The following is a 12,837-nucleotide window of genomic DNA, read 5'->3' on the forward strand; positions in this document are numbered from 1 at the left end:
GATACATCGAGCTCATCCCAGCTCTAGTATTGGTGCCCAGGAAACCCCGAGGTGGAAAGGAGGCTCTCCAGGAAAACGCCCTGGTATTTTGAAGGAGTGCAAGGCGCCGGTGGAATTCCACGTGTTCGCCAGAGTGAAGTCCCATCGTGAGTACGAGTTACCCTCCTCATTTCCCCTCTTGTCCCCACAATATTACCCTTCATACCCCCCAACGGTGAGCCTACACTCTTTTGTTTCTTCCCCATTCAGTTATTATTTGGATATTTAGTTGCATTCCCTTGACACGATTAGCTTCTCCCCTTTTATCTGCATTAGAGTCATCCCCTTTTTACGTGTACAAAAGTTGCCTGGCCTTACCCATAACCCTAGATCCAAGTAAAAGGCATTTCAAGCGTCTTACGACGATCTATCACGTAAATTAATAGAAATATAGATATTCAGTTAATTTTATCCCTCATTTGTCCTCATTATTTAATTGCCCTAACTCCCCCTTTTAGGAAATAATAATAATTAAATATTGAAAGGTCACAATTGAATGAGAATTTAAGGAACTTGAGAGTTTTTATCTCCATGCTGTTAAAAAATGTAGAATCGCAGTTAATTTTCAGTGAACTTTTACATTTCAAGACTTGTACCTCTCTGACTCTTAAAATTTACTATTAACTGTCCTTAAAATTTTAATCTTTTTTTTCAACAGTATAATTGCCATGTACTCATAATTATGAGCGAATATTTAAAAAAATATGTTTAAAAAATGGAAAGTTGACTTTCCGAAGTAGACTAATGAAATGATTGAAAAAATTGCGATTTTCGGAGACCATGACTGTGTTTTTATAAATGATTCCATCATAATCAATTTTTCATTCAAAGAATAATTTTTCCTGAATTGTAACGACTTTTTCTGCTTAAAAAATCACACCAAAAATCAATTTTATGTGAAAAAATTATATTTTTCGGAAATTTGAGGCATTCTATTATTAATTCCTAAGAAGAGAATGTTGGTAAAAGCAAGTATTTATGGAATTTTGTTCCAACTCCGCTAATTATTTATTCCATTATGCCATTCTTTATTTTCGAGCTTTTCCTAGCCAATTTAATTGATAAATTAGATGATTTAAAATTTTTGAATAAAAAGTATTCCAACTTTTTTAAATGAATCTAACTATGATTTAACATATTCTTCCCAATGCCACTTTGACCAAGTTCGATCATGAGATTGATTGCATCATCTGTTGTTGAAAAAAATTATTTTGAAACCAATATTTTTTAGGCAATGCTGGCTGCCAACATTGAGGCGATATTGAATACAATAAATCATTGAATTCAATTGGAAAATCCACCATTATAGAAATTCCATGCGGAAGCGAATTGTTAATTTAGGAGCAAAAATATATTGACTATATTGTGACGAAAGCAATTAATCACTTCTATTTTATTCCACTCTTGACATTCAAGTTCATCTAATTATCAATCATTCCAACTACCTTTCAATTTTTAACATCCATCACCAACAAATAATTTCCCATTCCCCTCATTATAAACAAATCCATGTGTAGAAAATATGCATATACTATATGACGATAAACGTAATTTCCCACTTGTTTCATTCCATTCTTGGCTTTCAAGTTATCCAATTATCAATCATCATTCGAACAATTTTTCATTTCACATAGAGAATCCGATTTGTAATTTACGCGCGCTTTCCTGAACAGCGCCGTCGCGGCCGCATTGCTCATTCTCATGATGAGACAATGCATCCTTCATGCGCCGCCATGACACTTTTTACATGTTCTCCGCCATGACAGTTTCCAATGCATGCTTTTTTTATATAAGGATTATTTCTATTTGATTGTTTGAATAATTCTTCTCGGATTTTCAATTCTCTTATAAATTTATCGTTATCGTTCAACCACTAGAATTTAGTTCTGACTCTCGTAAAATCCTCTGAATCGCAAGTGGGAATATCTCTAGAGTATAAATATTCTATAGAATCCAAATTATCAATAATCTTGTATTATAATCACACCAAATTTCAACTTACTATTTTCATTTTTTCTCAAAATATCGTGTGTACAAGACTGAAAAAATTTAAAACAAGCAGGGGTAGAACTCCTATCCGACAGAAGGCAAATGACCATTACTTTTTTTCTTATTATACTTTTCTCCTTTTTTTTTCTTCCAATTTCATTGGTAGTAAGCTTCCGAAGGGAAGTATATGGAAATATAAACGACCATTTCATTCATTACCATTCAATGACATTCTCCAACGAAATCCAATATTGAATCAACAATCTTTTATTGTCAATTTCCACGTGGAGAATCCTTTCATTTTCTCACTTCCCTTGTCAATAAAAGTCTGTTGTTCTACTCTGATTCAATAGTTTCTTGTGATTTCATCTGTATCGCTCAAAACGTAGTACGTGCGGAGTTATTGAGCCGAGCCAAAGGNTGGTAGTAAGCTTCCGAAGGGAAGTATATGGAAATATAAACGACCATTTCATTCATCACCATTCAATGACATTCACCAACGAAATCCAATATTGAATCAACAATCTTTTATTGTCAATTTCCACGTAGAGAATCCTTTCATTTTCTCACTTCCCTTGTCAATAAAAGTCTGTTGTTCTACTCTGATTCAATAGTTTCTTGTGATTTCATCTGTATCGCTCAAAACGTAGTACGTGCGGAGTTATTGAGCCGAGCCAAAGGCGAGGCAGACCAACCGCCCGAGTAAAAAAAACATAACGGCAGCCCGGAAAATATTTTTCCGTAGTGATTTTCAATTTTTCAAGTTTGGAAAGTATGCTATACCAATTCCCAGACGAGAAATCGTGGGAAGCAGTACGGAAAAAAAATTTTTACCTTTTACTGAAATGGATATATACAAAAAATTAATCTGTCTCACACCACTGCGCCGATGGCGTCCATTTAAAGTACGGACCTTTGGTATTATGAGAGAGATATATATACCATATTTCAACTTAATATCGTTTTTCCGTCACAAGTTATCAACCGCACAAGAATGAGAAAACAAAAAAAAAGAAAAACGAGAATATCTCCAAAAGTTTGTATGGACGGGTATATATATTTTCAATGATCTAGATAGTAGCGATCGAGATGGATATTTTGAAAAAAGAAAATTTTCAATCGGTCAAGTAGTTGACGAGATATTTGACAGAATAGATTTTCACAAAAAATTGAATATCTCGCGAACCGCTCGACCGATTGACCTCATCGAAAATACGAACCGTCTATGTTACAAAAGCTAGCAGCATACCGAATTCAAGTCGCTAGCTCGTTTTTTATTGACTTGTCGTGCGTACAAGGTTTTTTATGAAAAAACGGATGAACGGCAATATCTCCAAACTTTACACAAATCGGTATATATGAGATGAGTGATCTAGATAGAGGCCATCGAGACGAGTAGTTCGAAAAAAAAAAACTGAAATCGATGCAGTTGTTGGCGAGATATTGCGGAAAAACGAAATTTAAACAAGTGATTATATCTCAGGAACTACTTCCAGGAACTAGTGATCGGTCTCTGGACCGATCGAGCTGAAACGAAGCACCAAAGTGAGGCTCATTCATAGATATGAGCCGAAATTTCAAATTTTTAGCTGCAAATTTCACCGTATTTATGTTGAATTTTCTAAAATTGAATCACCAAAAACCCGGATCTACACACACATACATACAGACACCCCCCTAAAAACATAATTTCTTTACGTTTCATGACGTTATAGACCATTTGCAACCAAAATTAGAGAATCGAAAAATCGGCCAAAAACAATGCTTCCCTTGGGAAGCAAAAAACGGGAATATCTCTGATTTTTTGTATGGACGGGCTTACATATTTTGATTGAGCTAGATGGTGGCCACCGAGACAAGTATTTTGAAAAAAGAAAAATGAAATCCGTCGAGTAGTTTATGAGAAATTTGAAGAAATATATTTACACAAAAGGTTGAATAACTCAAGAACCGCTCGAACAATTGAACCTTTTATGTTATAAAAGCTTGAAGCATACAAAATTTTAACACCCTATCTCCATTTTTTATCAAGTTGTAAACAAGATTTTTCATTAAAAAACGGAAAAACGGCAATATCTTCAAATTTTGTCCGAACCAATATACATATATATTTGAATCTAGATAGAGGGCATCGGGATGAGTATTTTGAAAAAAGAAATATTGAAATCGGTGGGGTAGATTTTGAGATATTGAAGAAAAACGAAATTTAAAGAAATTGTTATATCTCAGGAACTACTGGACTGATCGGGCTGAAACGGCGTACTAAAGTGGAGCTTAATCATAGCTACCATGAGCCAAAATTTCAGACTTTTATCGACAAATTTCACCGTATTTATGTTGAATCATCTAAAAATTGATCACCAAAAACCCACGTTATCACACACATACATACAGACATGACCCTAAAAACATCATTTCTTCACGTTTCTCAAACATTCTAGACCATTTGCCATCAAAATTAGAAAATTGAAAAATCGCTCAAATACAAGGCTTTCATTCGGAAGCGAAAAGGGATAAATAAATGGCGAAAAAATATTTAGAAAAGGATAGGAATACTAGAAGAAAAGGAAGGACATTACAAACAAGTTGATATCTCGATTTTTGCGAGGGGTAGAGTGCGTACAAGCTTTTTTTTTATGAAAAACGTAAAAATCAAAATATGTCGAAAACTTTGTATGAACGGGTACACATATTTTGATTGACTCGGATAGAGGACATCAAGACGAACATTTTGAAAAAAAAAATATCGAAATTGGTCCAATAGTTTTTTTTTAATTTTCACGAAAAACGATAAAAATACAAATTGCTCTCTCTAAAAAACAAATGGACCGATCGGGCTACAATTTGGCACAGAGATACTCCAATTCAATACCAAATATCTGACAAAATTTCAAATTTTTTGGAACAGTTTTAGCCTTCTATTCGTTTAATTTACGTAAAAATGACCACGAGATGACCGTGAGCACAGACCCACACGGTGTCCAAACTTCGTATTTTTACGTTTCAGACTATTCTACATCGTTTCCAAGCAAAATTAGAAAATGTGAAAATCCAATGATTTCAAAGCTTCCATTCGGAAGCAAAAAAGCACTTTGTGCTTGCAGCTTGCAAGCATGAGCTTGAAAGCTCAAAATAATGACAACATCGGATGTCCCGCTCGAAAACCTACAATTTTTGTATCAAAAATTTTTTTGATATTCGTCCTCCTTGAGAGATATTTAGCCGCATCTTTTCAGATGGGACATCCTGTATAATCGATCTTCAATGTACGAGACAGGTTCCCGGGAGTGTTTGGATTTTGTACGTGAAAAGTACAAAATCCCATCAAATATAAGTAAATAATAATGGTATGGAAACATTCTACCATGCCCATAACACTGCTGATAGCCACATACACCCTCCATGACCTGCTTGACAAAAATTTCCAACGCTTTCCGCGCCATCTACTGATCAGAAAAAGTACTTTCTACTGAAATTACTGTCCTGTATAGGATTGGTTATTCCTTGAAATTCCACCAAACACTTCAACCCATTATTTGCAAAAATGACGGCATGGATAAACGTCTTTCTACTCAAAATAAGTGTATTAGAGTATCCTTGAGGGCAACTATCTCCCGAAAATTGCGATAGACAACAATAAGTCTCTAAAAAAACGTTTTTGTCACTTCTCATTTTACAGTTTCCGGTAAAAAAGGTAACGTGAGCTGTGTCGTTATCTTTTCTGAAATTTTTTTTGCAAAAAATCTGAAAAATAATAGATAGACGCTCTCCCTCAGGCTGCCCTCAAGACTTGGTCAAAATTTCAACCATTTATATTGGATACAATCGGAGAAAAATGGGATGAAAAAAACAAACTTTTGCGACCGATTCCGTTACCCCTTAAAGCCTAAATAACACGGCGGTACATTCCCGTGGAGGTGACCAAATTCGCTGAGTCGCGTAGGGTGAGCAGATTAGAGACTACGTCCATCAATTCTGTAAGCAATCTCGGTTCACTTTTGAACGGGTTGATTGACTTGGCATGAAATACCTAATATTGTTGTTATAAGAAAATTCCATATATAGAATATGAATATACAAAACAAATAGTAGTATATAACTATGACTATTTCCGCCTTCAGAATCTCGACCAATAGAATCATTGCATTCGGGGGAGTAACATGGTATTATTTCGACAATTTCATCAATTCTGATTTAGACCAATCAGAGTGCAGTATTCGGAGTAACGTGGCGCGTTTCAGACTGATAATTTCCCTGTAGCCTGTCAATTTTGTTCTACAAATTTGACAGATATTCCTCACATTTTGGTGAAATGTGTCCCGTAAGCCCGAACACTGCACCCTGATTGGCCAAAATCAGAATTAAAGAAATTGTCCTCCGAATACCCCTGGACATTCCAAATTCATCGAATATTTCCCTCAAGTTTTCCTGCAAATCAACGATCGGGATCAGCTTTGTAGTCAAATCTGCAAAACTGATCCCTCTCGTTGCTATGCAACAAAACATTCGGGAAATATCCGATAATTTTGAAGATCTAGGGGTATTATAGCTGATAATTTTCGGTTATATCCCGTTATCCATGACACCTAAGAAAATATTCGCAAATAATTCTTTTGGTCGAAATTCTAAAAAAGGAAATAGTCCGCCGAATACCACTCGAGCTTCAAAATAAATCGGGTATTTCCCTCAAGCTTCCCTGTATACAAACGAGCGTAAGCGCTCGGGATTTTTTAACCTGCAAAACATGACACTCTCATTTGTTTGTAATGAAACTATCGGGAAATATCCGATCATTTTGAAGCTCTCGTGGTATTATAACTGATAACATGTATCGACAACTACAATCTAAGTAGAAGCGAATCACTACAAACCATTAACATTCCGCTGGTGTCAGTGATGTTGCCATTACTACTGCCATTTAAGATACTAACTCCTTTGCCGTTAGTATTGTTGTTACCTAAAGGTATTATTGTTGCTCCGCCTGTCGGGGCAGCTGGAGGTGTCTTGTTGTAGTTCGGGATGTAGACTTGCTTCAATTTGCTCTCTGCTTCAACTGCCTTTACTCGCTTTTGCTGCACATAACGGTCGGTTGTTTTCCACATATAATAGTACTCGATAACGTTTTTCAATGTTTTCCAGGGAAGGAAGTCCCGACGAATGTCTGAGAAGTCCTTTCCATATTTGTCGAGAGCTTCCTCGAAGAGATTTGCTTCTGAAGCGCTCCATTCCTCCATCTCGTCTCTGCAGAGGACTGGGCCAGAGAGTGGGACCAAAGACGACATGGCTTTGGCAAGGTCGTAGTTATGTCGATGAAGGGTGTCCATCGCATGGAACAGGGTGATGTCTCTGGAGGCGGCCGCTGCCGACATGTGCAGGGAGGGCTGTTTCACCGAGGAAGAACAGTCCAAGGCACGTGCAAATGTGCCCACTGATCTGGAGACGACTAGGAATTGATCGATCTGACGGTCTGTTAGGGAGTGTCGAGGCGTCCAAACGAGTGTTTCCAAGTCTTGTAGGCGACGAGGATCGGCTTCGCGTTCGGATTGAGTTAGAGGAAACGGCGCAATACCGTCGGCTTGGTATCTACTGCCTACGCGGATTTCACCTGGAAGCATTGAAAATTTTTTCATTTAGCTCTAGAAGGATGATATAAAATATTTCATTCCTATTCAATCTATCTGGGCTATTCCACTAAAATTGTCAGGAAAATACCGTTTTAATAAGTTATACAAGGTGTCCCATCTGAAAAGATGCGGCTAAATATCTCTCAAGGAGAGCGGGTAACAAAAAAATGTTTGATATAAAAATTGTAGGGTTTCGAGGGGGACATCCGATGCTGTCATTATTTTGAGCTGTCAAGCTCACGCTTACAGATTGCAAGCACAAAGTGCTTTTTTGCAAATGGCAACCGCATTTTTTACCCCAATGAAACTTGTTCATCTTGATGAGTTGTTTTCAGAAACCTCGTCATTCATTTAATTTCATCTCATTTTACTCGAAAAATGCCACAAAAACGAGTTCTGTGGTCGAATTCAGGATTCAAACATCCATGGCGCATCTTGGTGTAATTGTTCTGTTGATCTGTTTACACACCGGAATTATCAAATGCAAACAATAAACAAAACATTTTCCTACTCCTTCGAGGATTCTTTTATTCTAATCAGTGCCAATTCAACCCGAATCAAGTTAGTATCACTTATTATTTCATTGAACACATCACGATGTATTCAGCCAGTGAAATTGTCGATATTTTACTTGTTTTGGGAGAGTGTGGGGAGTGTATCGAGCCGCTGCTCGAACATATATACAGGATGTCCCATAGGTATGTGTGAAAACTAAACTCATCTGCCGACTCATCCAAAATAACCTTGACTCTCTACGTTTGTGTTACGTTTACTAGGGGCCAGTGAGTTTTATTCCAACTGTGGCAGGAGCCTTAGTTTGTTAGCAGTAATGAGTGATTTGACAATTCAAGAAAAAAGATATCTCATCGAGTGCTTCTATTCGAGAGGGAAAAAATATTGTGAAGCTTTTAGAGGGTTTCGTACTAAATTTGGATCCAAACGAGTTGCTAGCGAAAACACTTTGGGGAGGTTAGAATAATTTTTTTTTCATATTGATTGTGTGACACAACAAAATACATTACAGATTTTCGTACAAATCCCGTTGGTTTCTAGTCATGATAATATTCTTTTTCTAGAATAATTGAAAATTTCGAGGAATACGGCACTTTGGATGATCGTAGAGCTACTCTTCCAGGTCCCTCATTCTCTGCTGCAACAGAGGAGAAGGTGGATGAAGTTGAACAGTATTTCAAGGCAAAACCCAACTCGTCCATTCGGAGAGTCGCTCAAGATTCAAAATTGACCAAATCTACTTTGCATCGCATCCTCCACGTTTTTTTGAAACTTCATCCATATAAAATAATGATGTGACAGCGTTTGACAGAGGAGGCGATTCTGAGACGAAAGAAATTTTGTGAAAGAATGACACAAATGTTCGAAAATGGCGAGCTGCATGAAACAGCAATTGTTTTTTCTGACGAGGCACACTTTTGGCTAGACAACTACGTGAACAAAAATAATTTGAGATTTAGGGAATCTGAAACCCTAATTTTTTGGTTACGAAATCTGCTCATCCACTGAAAGTCACTGTTTGGGCTGCTCTCTCCATGAAGGGTGTCTATGTACATTTTTTCTAATCTACCGTTACCGGGAATGAGTACAAAAGAATGTTAGAAACAAAATTCTTCCCTCATGCGAGAAAAAGAGGGCTTGTCAATGGGTTTTATTTTATGCAAGTTGGAGCAGCTCCCCACCGTACTCACGAAGTTTTTGAAATTCTTAATACAGTTTATCGCGGTCGAGTTCTTGGTTTGGGATATCCAAAATTTTGTGGAGGGGGAATAGATTGGCCATCCTATTCATCAGATTTGAATCCGTATGATTATTAAAGATTCTTGTTACGCAAGCAAGCCAAAAACAATCGAAAATTTGATAAACAACATTAAAAAGACTGTTCACGGTATTCCACGGTTTTAGGAAACGTTTGGATTATTACGCCAGTGTTGATGACTCGTATTTCGATAACATTTACTATTAATCGCACTTGTTACGTACAATTTTTGTAAGCTACTATTTTTGTTGGGTGAATTACATGTTTCAATAATGAATATACGGTGAAGTAAAAATGACAACTCTCCTCTATCAGGAACTGTATTCCTTCTCTTTTTCCGTTTCACGCTAAAGAAGTCTGAATCTTCAATTTGGCCACAAAACTCTTTTGATGGCATTTTTCGAGTAAAATGAGATAAAATTAAATGAATGGCGAGGTTTATGAAAACAGCTCATCAAGACGAACAAGTTTCATCGCGATAAAAAATGCGGTTGCCATTTGAAAAAAAGCACTTTATGCTTGCAGCTTGCAAGCGTGAGCTTGAAAGCTCAAAATAATGACTACATCGGAGTCCTCCTCGAAACCTTACAATTTTTGTATCAAACATTTTTTTTGTTACCCGCCCCCCTTGAGAGATATTTAGCCGCATCTTTTCAGATGGGATACCCTGTATAAAGTTTTCTTCATAATTGGAATTTACGTTTTTGATGGTGCTGAATCCGAACTTAAAGTCGGTTGTTGCAAATTGTCGTAGGCGCTATTTTGTTCATAACAGTTTTATTTTAAAGTAGTTTAAATAAAAAATGTTCGCCATTAAATTTTACACATAATTAGTCTTCTTGTAACGCCTCGCTACATCTACCGAGAGATGCGTACTTCACCGCGCTCGCATACTCATACCTGAGAAACACACGGACATCTCAGGTGTCGCGATAGCTCCCAAATGGGCAGTCATGTGGCTCTTGCCACTCGGTGGACATCTCCACCTCATTCTGTATATATTCATACCGATTCATCTGTACATATTCATATACCGACAATAAACTAATTACTCGTTCGCAACCTATGCCTCGCGTGGTTGATTCGATACCGTCCCTAATTACCACCACCTCGAATCCTACATTGGTGACTCCGACGTGATCTACGTAGTCCAGTGGACGTAGTCTAGAAATAGATTTTTATTACAGAAAAAAGAATACAAAGTATGCCACAATGGACACTCCTCCATACTCCACTACAATTCCTTTTTTACATACATAATAGTTGTCATTTTTACATACAAAAAGGCAAACACGTCATCCCGTTCATCTCAAAAAAGGTTATGCAGTTTTCCAGTCTCCCTTTTCCCCCCGCTAAGGCCCAAAGGCCCCCCTCTCGCCCCTCCTCGCCCGTTGTCGTCGAGTCTCCTTTGCAGGTGCCCCAGCACCGCTAGCTTCCACAGCCCTCCTCACGAGCATTTTGCATGTGGTCAAAGCAACACTGTAGGCACACCTCTTCAAGCACGTCTCCATTCTCCAAGACGGTACCCCAAGTCTCTCAGTGAGGCTCATGAACCTCGCCAACTCAGGGGTTCTGACGACTTCGCCAAGTGCATCTGGAACAAGCACACCCAACTGCGCATCACCCCCGTGAGCCCTTCTCAGCTGGCCCATGAGATTCTCACCTCTGCGAATGTTGTTCATGTTAGCAGGTGTTCCGTGGACTTCCGAGTTGAACTCATACCTCAGCCTCTTCAAATCTTCCTGCTGCCTCAGGTTCTGGATGTGCGACAGAAACCTCAATCACATAGACTACCCTCGGACCAAAGGTCATCAAGACAATGTCCGGTCTATTGTGATAGCTCCTGCTCCACCGCCACACTTCCCCCTGCATGCAGTCTAGTGGCTATGATTCCCGGCTCTCACCCGGGCGACCCGTGTTCGATTCCCGGTATCGGAACCAATGTAGGATTCGATGTAGTTGTGGGTCAGGAAAGTATCGAATCAACTACGCGAGGCAACAGTTGCAAACTAGTAATTAGTTTATACCCAGATAAGAATTACATAGGCTGACGATGAGAACAAGCCTGTATGAGCCCAGGGTTGGTGAGGCTCAGTTATTCAGACCTGGGATAGGCTTGGTTTTACTATTCACTTGAGCTTTAAATGAGGATGATTAAAGGGGCCATTGGCGAGACTCAATTCAGGCCTAGTCCAGGCTTTCAGTATTTAGGCTCAGTACGTCAAGGCTTATTCAAGGCTCAGCAAGGCCTCGAAAATTAAAGTTACTTCCGATTAATTTCCTCAATTTTTATATCAATACTCATCAGCTAATGGTGGTGAAAACATTATCATCATCTACAAACATAGCTATAATTTTCCGCCAAGTTATCTAAGCTAACCCCAGGCCAGGCCTAGAGCAGCTCTTTGTGCACGAGGCTACATAATTATTATTATCCTTATCTATAATTAATTAATCAATCGATTCTGAACTCATAAATCCATCGGACCTATCATTTATTCAAGTTTAGGTTTAATTAGGATATCAACAAAATAACACAATAACACTAACACAAGTTGATCCTAAGAAGTTGCAGGTAGCCCAGTGGATAGCGCGCTTGTCTACGTATCAGAAGAACCCCGGATCGAACCCCAGGAGGAGCAAATTTTTAAATGTTTGATTTCATTGTATTTCAATTTCCAGTTGCGCGGTAATAATCCAGGACGAATAATTAATAGAAACTAATGATGATAATAATTTTTTTCCCATCCATTGTTAATTAACCGACAATCACAATCGCCAACAATGCTTAGCAACAATGATGTACGGTCCGACCGCAGTCTCTTTCATAGGTTACTCTAAATTCATAAAAAGGGTTATGAAGTAATAAGAAATTGTTTATACAAATATCTGTAAACAATACTCCAGTTTATTTAGCCGAAGCTCGATTGAGCCTTTAAAATATGGTAATTCAAGGCTTGAATCAAGCCTTGGCACCAAGCCTCGTTCAAGCCTTGCGGACTAAGCCTGAAACGAGATTATCATTTTAAGGCTGAAGGAGGATTGATCCAAGGCTGAGCCCCAGCCCTGATTGAGCATTTCCGAGCCTTGGTCCAGGGCTTGATGAGCTCTGTTTCTATCGTAAATTCTTACCTGGGTCGTCGGTATATGAAAATGTACAGATGAGTCGGTATGAATATGTACACGATGAGATGTTCACCGAATGACGAGAGTCACACGACTGCCCATTCGGGAGCTATTGCGACAACTGAGGTAACCGTGTGTTCCTCAGGTGTGAGTGTGCGAGAACAGTGAATTACGCATCTCTCGGTAGATGTAGCGAGGCGCTACATTCTGACATTTTTTCCTACACCTAGTCGGTAATGCCCCCTCCACGGCGTTCCCACTTTGTCGTAGTGAGGGGGCTCGGTCGCG

General features: G+C 38.4%; 1 protein-coding gene across 1 annotated transcript in view; it reads right to left on the reverse strand.

Annotated features, from left to right (window-relative positions):
- Positions 1 to 12,837, reverse strand: part of LOC107044641 (metastasis-associated protein MTA3) — a 154,837-nt gene that overhangs the window by 44,141 nt on the left and 97,859 nt on the right. Inside the window, exon 3 of the mRNA XM_015266589.1 lies at positions 6,900 to 7,633. Within this exon, the coding sequence (XP_015122075.1) occupies positions 6,900 to 7,633 (734 nt within the window). The remainder of the gene's footprint in view (positions 1 to 6,899; positions 7,634 to 12,837) is intronic.

This window comes from Diachasma alloeum, unplaced genomic scaffold, assembly GCF_001412515.2.
Source record: "Diachasma alloeum isolate Michigan unplaced genomic scaffold, Dall2.0 Dall_scaffold_00774, whole genome shotgun sequence".
Taxonomy (NCBI): domain Eukaryota; kingdom Metazoa; phylum Arthropoda; class Insecta; order Hymenoptera; family Braconidae; genus Diachasma; species Diachasma alloeum.